The sequence below is a fragment of the Hetaerina americana genome, unplaced genomic scaffold (genome assembly GCF_022747635.1).
Source record: "Hetaerina americana unplaced genomic scaffold, ioHetAmer1.1.p SCAF_3, whole genome shotgun sequence".
Lineage (NCBI taxonomy): Eukaryota > Metazoa > Arthropoda > Insecta > Odonata > Calopterygidae > Hetaerina > Hetaerina americana.
Genome location: NW_027286874.1, coordinates 8,132,772 through 8,156,721, shown reverse-complemented (window position 1 = coordinate 8,156,721; position 23,950 = coordinate 8,132,772). Strand labels below are relative to the sequence as shown.

Here is a 23,950-nt window from a genome sequence, read left to right as displayed (position 1 = left end):
GGATTACTGCAACTTTGTCCATCTATTAACCACAATTCTGAATATTGTCATATTTTTTATATATCTTACTTGTTCTGGAATATACATTTTCACAAAATTGAGAATTACAGAGCCATATGATGAGTAAAGCACTCACTGTAAGCATTGAAATCTTTAAGTAAAAAATTCTTTTTTCATGCCAAAAAAAATAATTTCCAAGGGTCAAGTGAACAGAGGTACAAACTATATAGGATTTTCAATCCTGAATTTTGTCAATTTATCAAAAGCATAAAAAGTATTTCCATATACTTTGCATTTCTTAATACTTATTATGCAGAAAAACAAAAAAATAATTGTTTGGTAGGCATGCATAAATGTAGGCTTATCATTTGATGTTACCTACCAGTGATAACATTGATGTCTGGAACATTATCAGGGGAAAGGTCAACAGATCGTGGATTGCGTTCAAAAGCTTCTCTAAGTGCCCTCTTTTTCGTAGCAGATCCACAAAGACGATACAGTCCAATAATATCCAACCCTCTACGTTCAACCTCCTCCACGCACCGTCGCACCAAGAGAGGAACTGACCCAGGCCCACCTTCCCTAGCCACCACTGTCTCTGGATCCACTCCAAACACACCACCAGCCCTACCCCGATGCCCCAAGATGGCACCAAGCACAGCGCCACCAGCACCACGGGCAAATGTGGTGGTAGGATCAATGTGTCGAAGCTTGACATAAAGGGTCCCCCGAGGCTCAACCTAGAGTAAATATTTAATTATAAATGAAAGGATTTATAAATGATACATCTGATGAAGTTAGATAAAATTTCTTTCAAAAACTTAAATGAATTTCTTTACTGTGATCATCAGCATGGATTAATTAGGTACAGGTATGATATGATATCCATGAGAATCAAAATCAAGGAAGACTATTCTTGTGCAACAATTTCAGAGTGTAAAAATCATTCGCCTTGACTGGGATTCGAACCCAGATCCCTCAATATCCGGTCGAGTGCTTTAGCCACTTAAGCTACCAAGGCATCCTCTGGAACTCTGAAATTTTGGGGCTTTTAAAGGAACAAGATGTTGTGACGAAATACCGTACATACAATGTCACAGGCATTCGTAGTCGTGCACGACGCGCCACAGTCCACAAGGTTAAAGCCAACTTTAAACACTTATGGTGTTTATACTTTGACAAATTCCAAAGAAACTGCGGGAGATGCGGCAACAGCGGCAATGCACAATAACGGTTGACTCCGTTAAATGTTACTGTTGTGGCATCTCCCGCAGTTTCTTTGGAATTTGTCAAAGTATAAACACCATAAGTGTTTAAAGTTGGCTTTAACCTCGTGGACTGTGGCACATTGCGCACGACTACGAATGTTTGTGAAATTGTATGTACGGTATTTCGTCACAACATCTTGTTCCTTTAAAAAGCCCCAAAATTTCAGAGTTTAAGAGGACGCCTCGGTAGCTTAAGTTGCTAAAGCACTCGACCGGATATTGAGGGATCTGGTTTCGAATCCCAGTCAAGGCGAATGATTTTTACACTCTGAAATTGTTGCATTGAAATGCACATTAGCGGATGACTCCGTTAAAAGTTACTGTTGCGGCATCTCCTGCAGTTTCTTTGGAAAGACTATTCTTCTTAATTTATCTATCATGGTGTTTTACAGGTATAATGTTGGAGATAAACCATGGCAGTGAAATTTGCTCTGATTAAAATGTTTATGTAATTTAAATATTTTTAAAATAAAGTTTAATGATGGGGTGAAATTGGAAACTCACCAACTGTGTGTTGTACAGTTCATATGTTCATCAGTCATGATGCTAAATCAACTGGATCTAGAAAATTAATAAGGTTGAACATAAAGATTTTTTGACTTATAATATTGATGAAAGAAACAAAATTATGGGATTATTAGATAAAATATTGGAAAACAATAAAATAATAAGTGGCAACTCCTATTTACCATTTTAACTATAGGTAAGCCATGGTCTCCTCTAAAATGAATAATGTACAAGTACAGACTGAAAACTAAAATGCTTGCCTGGCATGGAAGATAATGACAGATGTCAGGGGAAGTGGTTAGGGTGAGGAAAAAAAGGTCTACCTAGCATTCAAAGATCTTTCAATGTGATAAATTAAAGCAAATTGTGATGTTTTTCTCCCATTTTATTTGTCAGAAAATTATAAATATAATTTTGCAAGGTTAAAAGCCAAAGGTTTCTGGGCTGTAAAATGTGATTCATATACTCAAATTGTGCACTGTAGAGTTAAAACATTTTCCTTCTTTTATGATGTAGTCATGTATTAATGTTCTTCTTTGCCATAGGCATATTGTGAGTTCAATGATTGCAATTTAATCAGGTCCATAGACTAAAGCTTCCTAGGAGTGAGGTAAGAATAATATATGGTAAATATTCTATGAATACTTTATGTATCCAATTATTAAACTGAATTGGCAAATTACAGCTTCTACATTTGAGCATAGATACACGTATTGAGAAAAAGGAGTGAAAAATAAGCATAATTGTGAAAGTTGGAAATAGGAAAATCAAAAATGGTAAATTTGTTATTACCATTTTTGTAGAACTGTCATTTGATTATAATTATTATAAAAGGTGTCATTTTATAACTCTTTTATATTGGAGATCTAAGATATGTGAATTCGCATCATGTAGAAAATTTACGGATGATGTATAATTCAAAGATTTAAATATTCTTTCTATAGGAAAGTACAACTGAGAATAATTTGTGATGATATCAGTGAAAAATACAAAAAGAAAAAGACCACAACTAAAATCACAGAATAAGAAATATGAATAGTCTGAAATGAAATATTTAGATGTTGTACTAATACGGTTCTAAGAAATTAAGCCTTCTTGCCCGAAAATTATTTAACTATTTGAGAGGGGACTTAAAATAATCTAAAATATATGGAGTTAAAATAAGATGCAAGGAATAGTTATGCAATAACTAAATATCTGTTTTAAAAGCTCACTGTTGACAAGTATCAAAAGGCACCTGCTGGTAAGCCAAGAATAGCTTAGTGAAACCTATACTGCGATTAAATTTGTCTTGATGGATCATTTGTAAATTTGATTTGGGTTTTGATTAATTTTTCCTTTAAAGTAGTTCATTGGAATTTTTCATTTGAAATTGTAATTTGTAAAAAAATATGTATGGTAAAAAATATTAATAATTAAAAATAAATAAATGAATTGTAGTCAATTCTGGAATAGCTGTATCCCAATAAAAGGCAAGTTAATGCCATTATCTACCATACATATTCATAGGTGTAACTGCAAATAAAAAATTAAACTATAATATATATACACACAGAAACTATTTGGTCCTTCGAGAAGTTTCACCAAAATTTTAAAACTAAAGCTCTACAAAAAATATACCAAATAATAAAAACACTTCTCCATTTCTAAAGTAATGCAAAAAATATTGTAATAAAAAAGCAGTTACATCTCATGAGGTTTAATTTACGCATGCGAATTCAGTCCCTCGGACTGACCTTGAGCGCCAACTGATGGAGTGCCGCCGGGGGAGCTGCGGGCGGAAGGAGCAGGGAGGGCAGGTGGACGGAGCCCTTGTGGCACAGGCGGTGTCGCAGCTGGGGATCCCACGAGTACACCAAGAAGTCCAGCTCCCTGTTGGCCACGAGGTCCAGCTCAAACGTCTCGTCCCAGTCGAAGAGCAGCTCGCCGGAGCGTACCACCGTTCTGGCCTTGTGCACGCGGTCGCACTCCAGCACGCAGTAGAGGTCCCTGGTTGCGGAGTTGGGGGGCAAGGAGCCGCTGCCGACGGGCGCCCCGCCGCCCCCGCTTCGAAGTCCCCGGCCAGCCAGCAGGTGAACCCAGAGGAGGCCGCTGACCCCCTCGCCCCCACCGCCGGGGCCACCTCCGCCAACGCCCACCATGCCGCCCCCACTCACGGACATGGGGGGAGGCGGCGGCGGCGGCTTGTCCATCTTGTACTTGAGGAACTCTGGAAAGCAACGGGGACAGCGGATCGCGGGGGTGAGCAGTGGAGACCCTTCAACACCATTGCGAGCCTTGGCCACAGCACTGATTAAAGTCGAGCTGTCTAGCTTGACTTTAGTCAGTTTGGGGTGTACGTATTTGCTTCCGACCACGTAAAAGAGTGATCCGGGACAAACAGTAGCTTGGGCCAATTGTATCTTTCATTCGCTCGTGCCAGTTATACATAATGCATACGGTGGATGGTATGAGAAAAAGTCATACACTCAAGGCATGAATAGTCTCAGAAAGGTATTAAACACAATGGAAGATTTATTTTCCCGCAAAACTGGTTTTAAATTAAGATTTTAGACAGCTTCGAGTTGATTGACGTAATGAGTGCCAAAAATCTCAATGAGTTGGTTGATAATTTAAAAAGCCATTAGTGTGAATTCATTCTACCCTTGAGGTAACCGTTTGATATGCATAATAACTTACGATTTTGGAATAGTAAAAAAATGGATGCCCAACTTAAAACTGACAAACTGAAGCACCATAATTTTCCAATGTAGCATTCACGCAAAGTCTGCCATTCGTGCCATGCCATCAGGACAGTAATTAGGGTGAAGAACACCATGCTGTATTATACATGTATAACTTAATTTTTATACAGTTTTCTACCTTATCTTGTCCAATCATCAAGGAAGGTTTTGTTTAAACAATGCCAAAATAATAGCTACACCTTAACTATCATAAGTATATTTGAACTCAAGCATAATGTATTTCTAATAGAATTTCAAAAGATGAGGAAAATCTACTTCATACTCTATTCACTTGCATTAACGAAATTCGTTAAATGTTACCAATGTTAACAATGTTTTAAGTATATACCTATGGCTAAGTAATTGTTGAAAGAATGAAATAATCTTAAGATAAAATTATACATGTAGTGAAAACTATTATATTTGCCGAAAAGATTACGCTAGTTTACACACTTAAGATTCAAAAATATGAATGTCTCAAGGCATTCAGCTTGAAATAGAAGAGTATGCCATTCTTGCGTAATATTACAGCAAAAATAACCATTGCACATGCTAAAAGCGGGATCCAGTGATCAAGCCCAATTTTCAGTGGTGAGATTCCAAAAATGACTTATCACTCACCTCAGTTTAAGTAAACAATATTTAAGTCTTGTATTCTAAAAAAACTGGTAAGTGAGGACATAGCCATTATAGACTCTCTTCCGAAAAGGTGAAACTGTTAGCTTCAGCTCATTTAAATTTTTTGCAGGCGTTTTCAAAAGCAATACGTTCATGTGGCGTAACAGTTAAGATGGGCTTTAAACGAGTCGTGTATTGTGTGAATCAGTGCTGAGAAGTTCAGAGAAATAGATACATGGGATTTCTGGACGCAAATTCAACTATTTTTAAGTGTCTTAGTGCTATGTGTGCCTAGTTTTTTTAAATTTAGAGTAAAACCAGTGTAAATGAGTGCAAAAATGGTAAAAATATCAAAAAGATTATTTGGAATATTTGACAATAAAAATCAACAATTTTCTATAGGAAATATTAGCTTGAGCATAATAAGGAATTTTATTTTGCATCAGTTCAAGGATTATCTTAAATTTGGAATATTATAGTGTTACAACTTCACCCGCGATTATGATTCCGCCAACTGCAACAGTTTGAGAAACATTGAGTTGATTGGTGAAACAAGACTTTATGTACATATTACGGGGAAAATTGTGAAATTAATCTTCAATATTTTTTCAAATTTACATCATTATGAGAAGTTATATTGACCACATAGTCACAACGTTGACATGGGGAAGGGTGACTGTGTTCAGATGAATCCTTTAGCTGCGCTTTTGGGAGTAATAATAATTGCTCTTGGTAGGGTCACCCGTATTACGATAGATAAGTCAAAAGTAGAAGCCAGACAAAAGTTGCAGTATCTGTTCCTCTGTGAGGAGGTTACAAAGACGTCTGATCCCAGTGATTGGTGGCCAGTTGAGTGAGGGTTACACGATAAAAACACTACAGAGGAATGGAACCGGAACCCATCTCAATTATTAAGGTGTATCCCAAGAGTTTTGGTAATTATGAAAATTATTCTTGGCAGCAATGGGACTCGGCTCAATGGGCCATGTGTAGTGCCGAGCAGGAGAGGCAAGGCTTCTGCAGTCGTCATTTCACGAAATTATTGCAAAATAGTGATGTATATAAATGGAAGATTCAGCAATAAATACTGGAAATTAGATGGTACCAAATTTGGAAAGGATTTTTTTGCCATAAGGGGAAAAAAATCCGCGTAATCTTCGAGGGCGGCATGACATAAATAGTGTGGGACTGCATGGTGTGACCAGTGTGGTAGTGACCATGTGAAAGTGGTAAGATGCACAAATAAAAACGTGCGAGTACCGCCACGCCACGTGATTCTCACTTGCATCGTCATTGCTTGCACGTACTCGTACTGAAGAGAGGTCCGATCAACCTTTCACCCTCACCTCACCTGCGGGGTTGATGTCGAGGAGCCGGATGCGGGGGTCGGCGGGCCGGGTCGGTGAGGGGTTCGGGATCGCCCTCCCGGCCGGCCCAGCCCCCTGAGGCGTCGCACCGCCCTCCTCCAGGAGGTGGCGCATCCGTCGCATGGCGGCCGCGGCCGCCGTTGACGAGGCGGACGACGAGGAGGAAGAGACGGGCGTTGAGGCGGCGAGGGCGGCGGCGGCGGCCGCGGAGGGCGAGGACGCCGTGGAGGCGGAACGCACAAGGGACTCGGCCCGGAAGGATCCGGTGCGGGTAAACGGCCTGTCCAGGGTGCTGCTGAGGTGGGTGCGGTAGGAATAGTAGGGCAGCTCCTGCGACGACGAATGGAGAAGGAGGGGTAATAGGGTTGGAATCACTAACTGCCCAAACATTCGACCGACACGGATACATATATAATTTTCCAGATCAGAAATGAAAATTCTGCACCAAAGAGAATTACACTAAGACAAAAAAATCTACTCAGTATCCTTCATAATTACTCTATCGGGATTTTTATCCAAGCTACCAAGAAAAATATTTTAAATTTAATTTTTGTACACCACGGCATTTTTCAACCTCTACCTGTCCATTAGCTATCGATATTGGCAGGTTGAATTGAAAATCTCATTATCAATCAAGATAAATGATGAGTATATCCATGAAGGTAAAAGTTTTTCCGATCTTCCTCCACGGGAATGTGGTATTCCAGCGAGTAGAGGGCTGTGCTACCTACCGGAGGGTCCGGGTTAGATTCTGGGAGACGCTTTTGGAAAGTCATATTTTCACCCAAGCTGTGTGATGTTTTAGATATCACACATCTCCCTGGGAAACCATAGGCGACACAGGGAAATGAACTGGTCCCCCACTATCTTGACGCGTGAATTTTCACACACCGTTTGGCTTAATACTGGGTTAAGTCTACGCTCACCTATTACAACAGCCTTCGGGGTGCCTCCACATGATGCTATCCTGGAACTGAGTGCATCTATAGCGTGCTTTTCATTCCTCAAGTGAGATGGTTTTAAGTTTTAAATTTTAGTTGAATATTTTGAAAAATCAACACAAGGTCCGATACATTATCAATGGAGGCTATTGCTGAGTACGCCTCTTGGTTACAGGTACCATGAAAGCCGAAACAGGTGATATGAGCTGCGCGTGAACATACACATCCCTAAGAAAGCATTTGCACCTGAGCACGCTGTTATTCCATCCAAGATGAGCGCACAATGAGAAAATAAATAACTCCATAGTTCACAAAGGCCGACATTCAAATTTACACCGTATTTGATACGCACAATTGTTCACACAATAAAATACACGGCACAGGACGTGTGCATGTGTGTATACACACACACACACACACACATATATATATATATATATATATATATATATATATATAATATATATATATATATATATATATATATACTACCTCGATCAAAAAGTTCCCGGAATAACCACCGTGTGGCGCTCCCATCGTTCCGATTTGAGTTCTGTTTTTTTTGTTAAATTGGTACATCTGTTATTGATATTCCCTTTAAATCTTAGTGTCATAACTTGACATTTGCAAAAGTTACGTAGCCAAGAGTACATCTATCTCTGTGTGTGTTGGCGATTTTTTACAATTGCAGAAATGGATTTAAATTTGCAACAACGAACTTGTATTAAATTTTGCGTAAAAACCGGATTTAGTGGCGCACGGACGTTGGAAATGTTGGAAAAGTGTTTCGGCAACGATTCTCTAAAAAAAACGGTCGTTTACCAGTGGCACGAGCGGTTCAGAAGTGGTCGTGAGTCAATCGAAGATGATGAACGCAGTGGCAGACCATCGACATCGAAAGTCGGTGAAAAAATTGATAAAGTAAAAGAAATGTTGGTCAATAACCGCAAATTAACCATCAGAGAAATAGCGGAGGACTTGAACATTGCCTATGGATCCGCCCAAGACATTGTGGTTAATGATTTGGGTTTCCGTCGTATAGCATGCCAAAAGACCTCAATTTCATGCAAAAAAGAGACCGTGTTGACGTCGCAAAAGACATGATTTGCGAGGCTGAATCCGATCCCACATTCATCAAAAGGATCATTACTGGAGACGAGACGTGGGTTTATGAGTACGACACGCAATCCAGACATCAGGCAAGTGAATGGCGTTCACCAAATGAGCCGAGACCAAAAAAACCACGTCGTTTTCAGTCAAAAAAGAAGGCAATGCTGACGGTTTTCATGGATTACAACGGTGTAGTGCATCATGAATTTTTGCCAGAAGGCCAGACAGTAAACAAAGAGTATTATTTGGGCGTTATGAGACGTTTGCGTGAAGCAATTCGCCGAAAGAGACCAGAAATGTGGGCAGAAAACTCGTGGATTTTGCACCATGATAACGCACCGTCGCACAGTGCTATCATTATTCGTAATTTTTTGACGAAAAATGCAACAAATACCATCCAACAGCCACCGAATTCACCTGATTTGGCTCCCTGTGACTTCTTTCTGTTCAATCGAGTTAAAAAACCATTACGGGGAACGCGTTTTAGCAGCCGAGAGGAAGTAATGGAAAAATCGCAGGAAGCACTGATGGACATACCGAAAACCGAATATAAAAAATGTTTCGAGGATTGGATCAAGCGCTGGCATAAGTGTGTTGCAGTCGATGGGGATTACTTTGAAGGGGACAATATAGATTTAGATGAATAAACTTGTATTTTTAATTTTCTGAATAAATTCCGGGAAATTTTTGATCAAGGTAGTATTTTCTGAATATATCACCAAAAGGAGAATTAGATATTCTCTTTAGGTATAAAATCATTTATGCTACCCTCTGAAAAAATGAAAACTGAGACAGCTAAATCAGTTGAATAAACGGAGACTGAAATAAAAATTAAAGCATTTAATCTGTACAATATATCATAACAGCACAAAGTACTTTAAGTACATTGCATTTGTTAATTCTCCGCTGCTGGAAAAACTATTTATAATTGCTGTAATTATTAAAAAAACATTATTAGTTAACGGCAAGCCATTAAATGTAATTTGCATAATATAAAAACATGATTGCATATTTGCTTGGGAAAAATAGATTTATTGCTATGTATCACCAAAGTTCTCACTGACTATTCAAATAGAAGTTCTTTCGAGCGAAGTTTCAATTACAATAGATTAACTAATAATTAAGCCACAACGCCTCAGGTAAATTTTATTAACCGGCTTAAAAAGCTTTTCATAACTGTGATTTACCGACGCTGAATAGACATTACTTTGACAGTAGGTATTTTGATATATACTTAATCCATTTATTCATTAGCTTATGTCGTCTCAGGACGAAACTTTTTGCATAAGACTTGTGAAATTTGCAAGAAATTCCAGATCTCAATAACTTTGAACATTATTTGGTAATTATGTATGTAATGTATATCCGACACACCGCAAGCCCACTATGGACTAAATGACTTTATTTTCTCTCTCCGTAGAACTCGAATAGTAACCTAGCACACAATTTTTCAAAACGCTTATCTTCTTATACTGTATTATAATAGAAAACTCAAATGTAGTTTAGGTATACAAATGCCATAAATATCATCTTCAGATATGTAACAGTTTATTGGTCAATATTCAAATGGAATTCCTTAACACACAATTTCCATGTGGCACCATGAATTGACATCTTGAAGAAAAAATTAAATATTAATATAATAAAAAATTATATTCGTGACGAAGGGTCATACAGAATTGTCGCAATTCCACCGGTGCTTTTTCAACTCTTGACAACTAGCAGCAGTACGGCAAGAAATGTTTTTATTGCCAATCGGCTCTAACGCCAAATTTCCGCGAGAATCTTGACAGACTCCTCTTGCGAGAAATTGCACAATCAGCAGAACTACTGAAATAGTAAACTGATTTGTGCGAAGGATTATTAAGATTATTTATGCATAATATTTCTTTATTTATGCATAATATTTCTTTATTGATGCATATATTATGCCAGAATATGAAGATGGAAATGAAAACACCTTATATTTATTTAAAAAAGTTACACCTAACAATATTCCATCAAAACTTTAGTTCACATAGAACAAGGACGGTGGCACTGCAAAATCTTGTATCTTCGAGTATAACCTTCGATATCTCGATTCCAACGGACCACATCCCATGACAATATATTGTTTTATATTTTATTATTTACGTACACCTTGCATTATAACACATCTGATTATGTATGTACTCATCAGAGAATAAATTAAAAAGATACTATGTTATCCTTAGAGATTGTACAGAAAAAGAAAGAATATTTAGCATCATTATATTAATGTTGTAAATAAACCAGAGGAGTTTCCAATTGACCAAAGTCTACAACTTAATTGGGTCCCTTCGATTCATCAAATACTACATCCTATTTTGTATCAAAGAACACATTTTTTATTTTTAAGATACAGTGATGCCTTCTTTCTCATGCCTGACCCATTTAAATTATACAGCTCCAATGATGAGATTAAAAGTAAGGTCTCCTTTATGTCTTTTTGATATTGAGTGATTCTCACTTTGTATTTATTATTCAGAGGACACCAAAGAAGTAATATTCAGTTAGTCAACTACTATTCTTGATAGGTAATAAAAGTTCCCGGTATAGGAGACATAGATATAAGAATTTCAAACAATTCCTCAACCACAAAAATAGCCTCATATTCCTGAAAACTCCTTTACTTTACATGCATCTTTACACTTTTCGATTAAAACACTTTCAGCGCAATTCAAGGTCAAAGAAATTTATTAATGGCCATGTTTCAGATGCAGTATTTTTCGGAGGTTACTCTTTGGGTAAAAAAGCATTCTCAGCAAAGAAGCATACATTGATTTTGCGGTTGTACTGATGGTGGCTGTTAGTGACGTTCACCCTGAAATTATTTAATGACTTCAATATCACTGACTTTCACCACTCATATGATACTTATATATCATTAGGGTTCCAAGCTAGAAATATTTGCTAACAAATGATCGCAGTTTTCACAATCGAGTAGGCAGATTACATGGTTTGCTATATCGCATCATATTTACGGGAAAACATTTATTTGAGTGCATTTTGCAACTTGATTCTTTTCAGAAAATGAATGTGGTGCTTATCTGAATTTAACAACAGGACATAGAACAACTGGGAACAAAAACTCAAAACAATCGCTCCCACGGGGGAGACAGAAAACACATGAGTAGATGAGATGAAGAAAGATCAAAGGCTATGATATATTTAACTTTTTTATCCTAATTGGACTATGATGTACGTAACTATAATAAAAAAATTAATGTAGGGATTATTTGAGTTTATTTCTCAAGTAAAGCTGGAATTCCTCATTGTGAAATATTCAATTTCTAGAAGGCGAGAAAGGATTATACATTAAGATAATAGAATTATAGTTTGAAAAACAAAAATTCTGGGCGTATCTGGCATATATATCATACACTATACTCTTCATTGGCAAGACAAAACATGGAAAACACCTTTTATGTTCTACCACAAGAACCCATTGTACGTTATTTTGCAAGGCTAAAATTCAAAACAGCACATTGCTAAACTGCTTAACAGTGTGCTCGGGGGGCGTATTTTGTGTCATAAAATATCTAAGTGAAGTCGCAGATATTCTAGCATAAATGCTTTCATACTTTAAACTAATGTGATAGCTATGATACCAGCCTTGCAACGGCTGACTAATGTTTAAATTTTTCATGTTCATATGACTTTTGAGTAGATGATCTTCAATTCTCAGAGAAAATTTAAATTCTAAAAATTTCTACAATAAAAAATTGGATAAAATAATCGCATCGAATACCAAACGCGAATTTTATGCATAAATGTGGGAAATATATGCAGCTAAGATAAGATACATTTATTTCTAAGGAAAAGCCTTGGGGGAAAAATAAAGGGGATGATAGCACGGCATCCCATTATCCTGCGACCGTAGGAATATTTGAAGAGTCTGCGAAGCACGTGGAATTAGTGTCGCCGCTCGTGTCCCGGAGCGTTTCATGGGCTCGGAAAGGAGTCTTACGCAGCGGAGAAAATCGATTATGCGCAACTTCAGTTTGGACTACTTTCGCGTCTACTGTTTTCAACCGTGGAAGTTTAAACCAATAAGTTCATCCGAATCGGGAAACTGATAGATAGATGATTGCTAGAAGGGGAGAAGATTACAGGGACAGGCAGGCAACTGAATGAAGGAGAGAAATTTGGGAAAGATGCAGCGACGGAAGAGAAGGAGCGATTGGTGGCGGAATGTCTCAGGATCGTTGCCGACAGAAGGACCGCATTTTAGTCGATTATTTTTCTCGAAGCTTTGGAGACTCCATCTTGGATTGATCTTTGCATTCTCTTATGACAAATACACCACACAAGAATGCATTGGTGACTGTTAAACCACTCGACTGTTGGCAATTTTATGAATGAGTGCAGAGAATATCTGTGAATTTTCAACATCAAAAAGATAAGGGAGGAATTTTAAAATAGTGATGCAGCAATTACTCTCACCGGTATTCTGATCTGATAATATACAAAGGAGATCTTTCAGAAAAGACGTCAATCATATTAATGACTACATTTTCTCTCAAGATTTTAATTCGGTACGAGGTAGAAATTTGCTTGAAACTGCATTTTGTCCCAATTGAATTACGAGTATTGTAATTATAAGCATAATACCGTTAGCATGTGGAAAAGTTTGAGTTTATATGGTATTCATTTTGATTTCACAAGTTGAGGAAGAATTAAAACTCAGACTTAAAATCATATGAAACCAAACAAATGTTAGAAAGATTGCAACTCCCTCTCGGGTAATAGAACAGGACGGGAACCTGGAAACCGCCTTTCCTCACCTCTCTCGATCGGTCCAAGAGGTTCTCCGCGCTGTAGGTGAAGCGCGGGAGGGTGCGGTGGTGTGGCGGCGGCGGTGGTCCCCCGTGGTGTCCCAGGGACGACGAGGCACCACCATGAAGAGGGTGGTGCAATCCCTGCAGCATCGAGGACGAGGAGGTGGAACCGGGAGTGGCGGATCCGGGTCGATGGTGCGGGCCCTGCTGCTGTCGCTGGGTCAGAGCCGCCGCCTGGGAACGGCTCTGTCTGATGCGCTCGTAGATGGCGCTCGTGGAAGGCGTGCGTTGGAGCCACGCGCGGTATTCGTCGGCGGTGAAGACGCTCGGCGACGAGGGGAGTCGGCCTCCTCCTGGGAGAAAGGAACCACTCAAGTCCACTCGGAAGGGCGTATCAGGGGAAGGAGGCTTACACATTAAACAGTGGCCAGTACATAGTGCGATATTCCACGACATCTATTTTCCACTGCAGGGCAGGGACGGTTGAAGGCCTTCCGAGGACCCTAGACTAGGAGAGCTAGTCTAAGGACCTAGGTTAGTTTGAGGGCCCTTCTATACAATTTTAAATTGGTTTCATTTCTAAAGATTACGACAACAGGAAAAAATATTCAAATGTAATTGAGCTGTTAAAGGTTGGTTTTTGACTGATGTTAACGACATGTATGTGCCTCGTATCTCGCGAAATTCATGTTGTTTGTACTACGTCACTTCCTTCTTTAGTTTCCTACGTACTCCCTACCTGCCTTTATGCTATCTAGAAACTCTATTCTCTTCCTTCATCTACTTCAATTACCAATTATTCTCTTATCAATCATGGCCTTCAACATCCCACTACCTCTTAATACCCATAATACCTCATAATATAAGCCACTACCTCTTCTACCTTCTTCGTATGCCTTCTCCAGATGCTTGGAGCTTTTCAAATAAGTTCCTTTCTTTCTCCACCATCTTTTACACTCGGTCATTAGATTTCGTCGATGTCCAACATGCCTTTCTTTATCGTTTGCTCTCTTGCATCAGAAACCAAACAGACTATTGACATGAAATGTTAGGCAAGGGATGATGCAATTGTAAACTCTGATAAAAAAATTGCAAAAGTAACATAAGTAGTTTTTAGTGAAAAGGAAAAGTTCTACCTGGTTAACATGAACCCACTACCCTAAAGATTATACGATTTACCCAAACTTCAAAAACAAGACGTACCAATCAGACCTGTGGTAGCCAGTATGAGTGCACCGGCGCATAAATTATCCTATACTCTAAATTCAGTCTTTCGCCAACTATCTGGTTTTAAACCGAAATTCAGTATAAAAAATTCGCTTTCCTTAGTGGAAGAGCTCCAAAACGTAACCCTACCCCCGAATGCCAAGTTAGTTTCATTTGATGCCCAAAATCTTTTCCCCTCCATTCTGAAGCAAGAGGTATTATCTTACGCCCAAGACATCCTTTCCAATGCTAATATAGACGGCTCGATAAACACCGAGATATGTCAGCTACTCCAACTTTGTGTTGACCAAAACTATTTTCTCTCTTGTCTCCCTTGTCTTCCCCCCCCCCTCCTTCCCCTTTACCATTACCTCTCCTTCCCCCCTCGTTTCCTACCACGTCCGCTCCCCCTCTTCCGGAATGTATGTAAACCTGCACACAACTTCAGTTTGTTACCTGATGATGATGTAATACATCGAAACCCGGTCGTAAAAAAAAATTATCAAGTGGAAAAGTGCTTCGATCAGTTATGCAGTAACATTTCTCTATAAATGTTTTGAAATGACAGCACCCCTTAGACCGGGATGGGGAGGAGGGGTAAATAAATCATCAACAATTTTCCGTCGAGGAGTGTAGTGGGGAAGAGTGAGCCGAAGTAGAGCAAGAATCTGTCATTCCAGCGGTCATGATCGAAATTGCTGCCAATATAACACAAACACCTCAGATTTAGTTCAGAGTACATGGGATCACTTGACGAACTAAATGCCTTTGCCTTGCAGAATGATGAAAATGTAATGGACAAGTATAATCATTGGAGTATTAGAGGTTTTTTGTATCCACGCCGATCCCAAAGGTCGAGTGAAATTTGTAAATAAAACCTCACTTTGGTTTCTGAACGACCTCTCGGAAAATCCGCTCCGTCCCACTTCGACCAGGTTGCGATGGAAACGGCTGCAGCATTCAACAACGCCAAACGGAAATTAGTCCTCTCCGCTTCAATGTGTGCTCCGCTCGGCAGTGGGGAAAGAGGCCCCAGGTGCGGGGGAGAAGGGGAGGAAGAGGGAAAGAGAAGGTCCACCGCAGGAATTTCCGCAAGTTACAAAGCGCCGAGGATGTTCTCTTCCCTCAGCAGGAGGGCAAACCAGAATTTCTGAGCAGGTTAAAGTTAATAGAATAAAGTGCATTTCAACAATATACTTACGCAAGAAGAGAGGAGAGGAATGAAATTGTGCCACTGATCTCACATATGGTGGCTCCTTTTTTGAGGGGTTGTATGAAATAAATTATTTCAAAGGAGGACCGCTTTGGGTAGGCATTGTTTTCCTTAAACTCCAAGTTTTAAAATAACGTAATGTTATTAATATTTTCATGGTTTAAAACTGCCAATATGCAGCATTTTTTGCGCCTCAAACTTGTGTTATCATGTGTATTTAACCATTAACCTGAACATTTAACATTGAAAATGGGGAAAAGGAGCTAATACGGTATGAGCAAACTGTTTCTAGAGCTGGTGGTTTTGACTGTTACTTAGATTGTCGATAAATTTAAATTAACACGCGATTCGCAGAAGAGAACAAGCGATTACTAAGTCAATACAAATCACCATTATTGTTACACATTTCTAATAGGAGAAAAACCCGGAGTAACATGTTTAAAATCAATGGAAACCTTGTTATAGGCTATTATTAAGCGCGGAAAAGGTTAGGAAGTTTTAGTCCCCCAGGTATTGCCAGGATTCTCAGCAGCGTACCGATCAATAGCATAGTTTCTCTGAGTTTCAGCTCTTAAGCCTTACTCGGATATTCAGGACGACCAGTAGGCCTTGTCTACATTAGCTCCCGCATAAGTGCTTATACTGGATTATTGACCAGAGTCAGATTCATTATGATTTTATGAGAAGGTTAGTAACTATTAATGATGGAATGGAAGCATTACCTCTTACCTAAAGCCTACTGATATCTACAAGGCAGAGAAAAGGGAAAGTTTCAACATGCCAACATGCCGAGATCGTAAAATAAAATTAGGCAGCAACCAGTGACATAATAGTCTATCTAAACCAACTTTATGCATTAATGAGTAACAGTGAAATTTTTTAACTTAAAACTAAGAAGAATTGGAGAACTCACCAACATTTATGAAATTTACACGCAAATTAACGCAATATTCGACTATTCTATCAATTCATTTTGCCCAAATATGAAAGGACATTGCTTTATAATTGAGGGAAGTTTCAAAAAGAAAAACAGAATGTTTAAGAGAGCACTTGAGCATGAGCATAGAACTACGTTAACATCAACAGTTATCATTTGATGGCACCGGACCTTATCAAGAATTTGAAATTTGGTTATTTCATTATCTATTCATTCATATAGAATGATATGCTAATGTGTGAATTATCATTTCTGTATTAATGCTCTGCCCTTCCTGAGTGGAGCTCCCGAAAAAATCTCCTACCTCTCCCTCATTTTCGAACTCTCATCCAGGAAACAGTTAATGTATTCATCCCGGCATGATATAGTCTTTTTAGTCCTCGTATTTTTTCAAATATAAAACAGGAATAATTTATGGAAATAATGTGAATGGTCTTCCTCGCCTGCCAAGTCCCTTTCCTCCCCCTGATGCTCTCTCTCTCTCTCCATGATCTCATTTCTCAGTTTGGCCACCCATTCACCCTCTCATGTGCCCCCAATAGCCTCTCTCCATGCCTTGCGGACCATTCGCCCTCCCTCGAATCCATTTACGACCTTGTTCAAAACTTAAACCAACCACCACATCTAGAGTTTGAAACAAAACACTGTTGGTAAGTCATCTAAAATACACATTATAGCTCACACATGTATTACGAAAAAACTCCACACGGATTTTCCATTCCAGACATGTCAAAATGAATTATTTACTCCGGTGCATCAAGGCTTGCTCCATTAGCTCCAATTTAAAAATTAAAAATTAATTATATTTGTCATATTTTATTAAATTTAGCATATTTATTATATATTACATAATTCAAGATACGACAACTAGCACGCTTAGAAAGTTTTGAACCACTCTCATATTAGAACAAATCTTTCTGGAATACTCGAAAGCGTCAGTGATTTTCAAATGAATGCACATACACTGCCTATATAAATTATTTTTCGGTTTCAATATTAAGTACAATGGATTCATTAAACCACTGAATTTCAATAAAATGATGAAGGTTATTAAAATTAAATGTATGTAATATTAAATGAAAGCTGCTGATGGCATAATTATTTAATCATGATTAAGGGATTTGGATTTTTCATTTAATTAATTTGTACATGTTTGATCACAAAGGGTCCATTGACCATAGAAGGAAAGGAGACGGTCTTTCTATTAACCAAGTTATTCTAACATTTAAATTTAGTAGGTAAAACTTTCACTACTATTTAAAAAAACGTCGTGATTGGATGATAGAAACTTAAACCAAAATGTCATCAAAATTTCACCAAAACAGGCATCGAAATTGAAGCAAAAAATAAATTTGCCCATTTAGTCCTTTTTTCAACTTCAGCCGGATTTCCTTCTCCCTTCCTCTCTTTTCACCCTCCCTCTCTCTCCTCGTTCAAATCCCTCTACCCTCTACCCGACCACCCCCCAATCCCTCACCTTCTCCCACTCCCTCCCCGGGATTTTAATATCCTCCTCCTCCGGGGGTGAGAGGGACAGGGTAAGTTGGAGCGACTACTCACCTCTCTCCCTCCGGCTCGTCGGCAGCTCGGGAGCCGAAACCGCCCCGTCGCTGTCCTCCTGAGAGTCTAGCAGGCCGCCGCCCACCCCTCCCACGCCCGGCATGCCCCCGACCCCACCCACCCCGGGTCCCATCCCTCCCCCGACGCCCGCCACCGCGCCCACTCCCGCCTCCCGCTCGAACCTGACCACATGGCGGTGGCGGTCGCGGTGGTCCCGGGGCAAGGAGTTGCTCCGGAGTCCGCTCAGTCCAAGGGCCGCCCCGGAAGGGCCCGTGCTCACGATTCCGCCCCCGTAGGCGGAGCCAGCAACCTAGGAGGGGGCGAAAGAGGAAGGAATAAAACTTAATATGTGGAAAGGAGAGAGGAAGTGTGGGAGGTGAGGGGTTGGTGGCGGAAAGGAAGGATTAGGCACTCGGGGAAGAAACGGAGCGTGTCGTGCCTCACAATGTGTCAAGGATACGTGCTTGGCAGGAACAAACTGCGAGCGAATTCCGAACTTCGCACCGACTACTTCTATCCTGCATGACAGTGCGGTGAAACGATAAAAAAAGTGCATGAATGGTGAGTTGAGGGTCATGATTTTGCAAGTGTTCCCTTTTCTCGTCCTGCATAATAGCCTCTTTGATCCAGAGTTTTTTAATATACGTAACAATTATTCAGTAAGTCAGCGAATACGCCTATTAATGAGTGCTCTTGTTGAATTGACTACGGCGGTAAATTCCATTGAGTCTGTAACTAGTGCTTACTTTTTAGAGATTTCAGGTGGTTTAAAAATGATGCTGAAAAGGCTTAACGACACTTCTCCCACACAAATCTCGTTTCCACATAATGCTTAATTGTTGGGCGACTAAGTTTACAAAATGTTCGTTAAATTAAATGCTCTCTTAGTCATTTTTATCGCTTAGTTATTTTTGAATAAATGCAAAAATGAATACATATTAGATTTCAAGCATTGTAAAAAATTAAAATAATGCTTTTAGAGAATACTCATACACGAATACTTGGCACAAAAAATGCAAATATCTTGTTTTTAAAGATTCAAAAATGTATTTTTCTTGTCTTTTTAAAACCTCCGCAGGTTCTTCGTCCGGGGGTTCCAAGGCAAAGTAATTCAGTTTTTTCAATTTATCTAAATGAAACCCGGGAGTTCTATGATAAAGTAATTCATTCAATTCAATTTATATACTGGGTCCGTACAATAAGTATCGTGACTGGTTCGCTGTAGCCTCAACGGAGCGGCGGTCAGGGTCCGATCGGTCGGCTCGGTAGAGGGGTTCCCCACCACTCAGGCCCACTTTAGTTCAGTCGCCTCCGGGCATGCTTTTAGACAGGAGGTGGATTTTTGTGACGTGTGATTGCTTGTGGCGTCGTCGCGCCAGTATGTAGCGCACCGTCGAGCAACGCTACGCTGTGAAATTTTGCGTTTAACTCGGGAAATCCATGTCGGAGACCCTTGAACAGGCTTCGGGGGATGATGCCTTAAGCTGCACAAGAGTTTTTGAGTGGCACAAAATGTTTAAGGAAGGCCGAGAGCTCTTCGAAGACGAGCACCACGTCGGACGCCCGACGACCGCTCGAGCCGATGCTGAGGTAGCCAAAGTGAAAAACGTTTTGGACTCTGACAGGCGTTTAACCATCGCTCTTATCAGTGAGGAGACCGGCCTCTCAGTCGGGACCGTCCACACCATTGTAACAGAGGATCTTGCGATGAGGAAAGTGTGCGCGAAGCTGGTGCCGAAAGTCTGGAGCGAGGAACAAAAACTGTCGCGGGTGGGAATTTCGTAAGAAATTTTGGACTCCGTCCAGGAAGATGAAGATTTTCTCGACAACGTTATTACCTCAAAGGTTAGCTCAAAAGGAGCTCAAAGGATATCGGTTTGACTCCATCGAGGCGGTTCAAGTGGCGACGACAAAAGCTCTCAACAGTATTCCGGAAACCAACTTCCAGCGGGCTTTTGACGAGTGGGAGACGCGCCGAACTAAATGTATCGATGCAGGAGGAATGTATTTTGAAGATTATTAAATAATTGTAATAATAACTGCAATAAATTTTTATTTTTGGAACCAGTCCCGAAACTTATTGTACGGACCCTGTAATTTTGCCTGATTTAATGGATTGATTACGAAACAAAAAGCATTTCATTTCCATCTTATGGCTATTCAATTAGATCTCAGTGCTTAACATTCTCTATCAATGAAAAATTTGTTTATCAAACACGATAATTACTACAAAATATATCTAACATTCAACGTGCAACACTCAGTCAATCGGTTATGTGTGCACCACATCTAAATAAGGCTCCTGGAGTGATTCTTGAAACTAAGGAGCTATAAATATTTGATGACACCGCCATATTACAAATCAGTGAAAATTAGCCAGTGAAAGTTATCGTAAATGCATATTAAAATAATTATTCTTAGTACCTTAACCAGTTTTTTGGTGATTATTTCACTTTTGATTTCCCTTGTACAATAATTATGGGTGTGCAATGCTGGTTTTTTCAAAGAATCCAATATAAAAAAATCTTTTTTTATGAATAATAAATAAATCAAATCGGAAAAAATATTCTTTATTAAAGCATGTTCTTCACATGTGTTAAATAACCAAGTGTGACGACATAAAATCCATGAAAGAGATATTCATAAAGCAAATGTTTTTTAACAAAATGGCAATACGAGCTCTTATACATTAATCAATAATCGTGGCGAAGGCTTTATTGGCTACACATTTTGAAGAATTGATGTTTATATATAACATATATATATATATATATATATATATATATATATATATGTTATATATATATATATATATATATATATATATATATATATATATATATATATAGTTTCCTAATCAGATATGAATAAATGGTGCTACTGGTTATATTATCATACAAGAGCATACTAAATAGTAATAACTATGTTTTGGGAAATTCCATCATATTTACAGGTCTAAATTTCTAGAGTATTTCACCAAACCTTTGGTAAGAATTTAAATAGCGCTCTACAACTCAAAGAAAAGATAATGAGTTAAATTGTAAATAGATTAATCTGCAACTATAGGACCAACAATTAGAGGAATTATCTTTTGGAGGAAGTTTTGATATTTATTTCTTGTTGCTAGAATATTTGCTGATGTGGTACCACAAATGGTAAAAAGGTGTACTTTTGGGTTGTGAAAATTTGATAAAATATAGGGGCATAAGCTGTATATGAAAATAGTGGATATAAAAATATTTTCAAAGTCGTCGTAGAGTTTCACAAAGTGCAAGATGTGGGGCAGCGTGGCAAATATCTGGTAACGCTGCCTATGGCAGGAAAAACTACCGAGTTTGGAGTTTGTGAGTGGTGAGCCGATATTCTTCATAAAAGTTTTGTAAACGTTGGCAAGAATCACATGAGATCTTTTTCCTGACTTTTCGGTGGTAGTAGCAGTAGTATTTAGGGGAGACGACCGACAGCTGAGGTCATTTGCGCCATAGGGGACGGACAGGAAAGGATAAAGGGTGGAGAGAAACCCGGCGTCGGCTTTAGCCTACTCTTTATGAAAGGCGCCAAGGGGTCCGCAGCTTAACGTCCCATTCGACGGACGGCGTACTCACTCAAAGTACCCTCTAAAAAGCACCTCAAGTAGGGATCGAGATACCTCTGAAAAATATTCAACACCGCCGGAATTTGAACCCGAGCCCTCTGGGTGGGAAGCAGTACGATAGCCACCGCACCAATCCCGATCCCCTTTTCGATGATTTCATGCATATTTTTGAATTTACAATTCCCGAGACTACGATAACTTTTAAAGGTTTGTATGTTGACACATTCCAAGGGTTTCGATCGCTTTGATTGGCGCACACGAAATAAAACTTATTGAATGACTAACATGATAGCATGCAAACACCAATTTATTTTGGATTTTCTTTATAGGGCTAAATTATTAACAACGAGTTATGATTAAAGAGTTTTTCCACTATCTTTTTTTGCTCATCCTATTTTTAATAATAAAATGACACATGAGCTCGGTTTCTAGTTGAGTAGCAGCTAAAAAGCAAAGGGAGTCAGACTGAGTCGGCTGTAAAATCCTTTCTTTTGGGTGGTGCGAGAATAGGAGCACGCGCTATTTTCTAAATATCTGAAAAGTAGATATTCGAAAGCACATAAATGTGCCCTTAACTGCTAAACTGTTTTATTTGAAATAAAAATAAAATATAACAGGGCTTACTTCAACTGCGAAATGTAATTAAGAGGAATTTTTCGAGGTAATGTGTTAATTATAATCATTACGAGTACGTTAGCGATTTGAAGTGCTTATCCAATGTTCTATCAGTGACGTGAAAAGTGTACACGATAATTAGACGCACCGCCATTTGAAATAATACAGGTATAATACAAATATTAATAACTACGAATGGTCTTGAAAAGGTACACGTTTCACTTTTATGTATCTAACTATATTATTCGCGAGGATTAAATTAATGATTGTTTTTCTCTAGCCTGGAAATGGCAAGAATAAAATTTTGAGTATGCATGCAACCTTAAGTTTATGCAATAAGTCTTTTTGAGTTTAATTGATAGAAGTTTGACTAATTTTGTCTAACTTTGAATTTGACGTTGTAGCTTTAAATACATCTAATAAAGATATACTACAACCATCGTTGTTATTTATATCCAGTGTTCAACTTTTGAGCATACAAATATATTTTATACATGTACATGTATATGATTCCCAAATAACGCTCCAGAATAATACAGACTGTTGCACGTTAATGGTGACCGATCATTAGAATTACTACCACCATCCCCCGAATACGTATTTCGAAAGGTTATGGTGATGAAGTTTGAAAATTACTTCTTTCATTATGGCCACAAAAAGTATACCCTTAAAATGGAATTGATATCCAATCGATTTTAGGGATGACCTTTTGAAGTCTATAACTGAAAATATCGATAACGACTTGAAATATTTAATTGAAATGATTATCCCTTAAGAGCCCTGCAATAGGCATTTTTTACTGCTATTCTGAGCAATTAAAATTAACCATTTGAGGATGATATATGAATCCCAGATTTTCCTTTAAGGTCAAAAGGTGGATTTCTATGGTCATATGTTACCATAACCACGTTAATAATCTTCATGAGACCACCTTGATGACTCATAACGATACGGTGGTGAACTTCGAAGACTACCAGTACGATCGTCATGAAAATAAATGGATGACACATAAAATTTTGACAATGGTTTATTAACTTTGAAAATCAAGATTTATTATGACCACTGCGCTTAATATCCCTAGATGATTATGTTAGCAATGCTATGGATCCTGAGTAGTGATAATTATAGATCATCGATAACTCTAAAGATTTCATCGAAAATATCTTTTTCCGTAGTTATTTTGCCGTTTATTGTTATGCGTTATCGTTTTCCTTCTCAAAAATCATGTGTAAAACTCATTAGGTTACGCCTTAAACTGCGTTGATGATATTTTTATCTCGCTAGTTCTATCTGTTATCAATCTTAAGATTTTTTTCATAAATTTGGAATTCCTAAGAGGTGCCACTATGGGAATACCTTAAATTTTCCTGGTCCGGAATTCTCAGAACTTGTATGTGATTACAACTCGTCAAAATTTTGAAATGGTCTTTATCCAACTCCATCCTGGATTACTGCTGCAACTCTACCACAAATTTTATTGCCTGTTAATCC

The 23,950-nt window shown here is 38.7% G+C and overlaps 1 protein-coding gene across 1 annotated transcript in view; it reads right to left on the bottom strand.

Annotated features, from left to right (window-relative positions):
• The window catches only part of RhoGAP100F (Rho GTPase activating protein at 100F), a 90,461-nt gene that overhangs the window by 52,888 nt on the left and 13,623 nt on the right, over nucleotides 1-23,950 (bottom strand). Inside the window, exons 8-13 of the mRNA XM_071588807.1 lie at nucleotides 18,395-18,559; nucleotides 18,250-18,304; nucleotides 13,340-13,680; nucleotides 6,468-6,813; nucleotides 3,512-3,984; nucleotides 383-740 (exon numbers count right to left, since the gene is read on the bottom strand). Of these exons, the coding sequence (XP_071444908.1) occupies nucleotides 383-740; nucleotides 3,512-3,984; nucleotides 6,468-6,813; nucleotides 13,340-13,680; nucleotides 18,250-18,304; nucleotides 18,395-18,559 (1,738 nt within the window). The remainder of the gene's footprint in view (nucleotides 1-382; nucleotides 741-3,511; nucleotides 3,985-6,467; nucleotides 6,814-13,339; nucleotides 13,681-18,249; nucleotides 18,305-18,394; nucleotides 18,560-23,950) is intronic.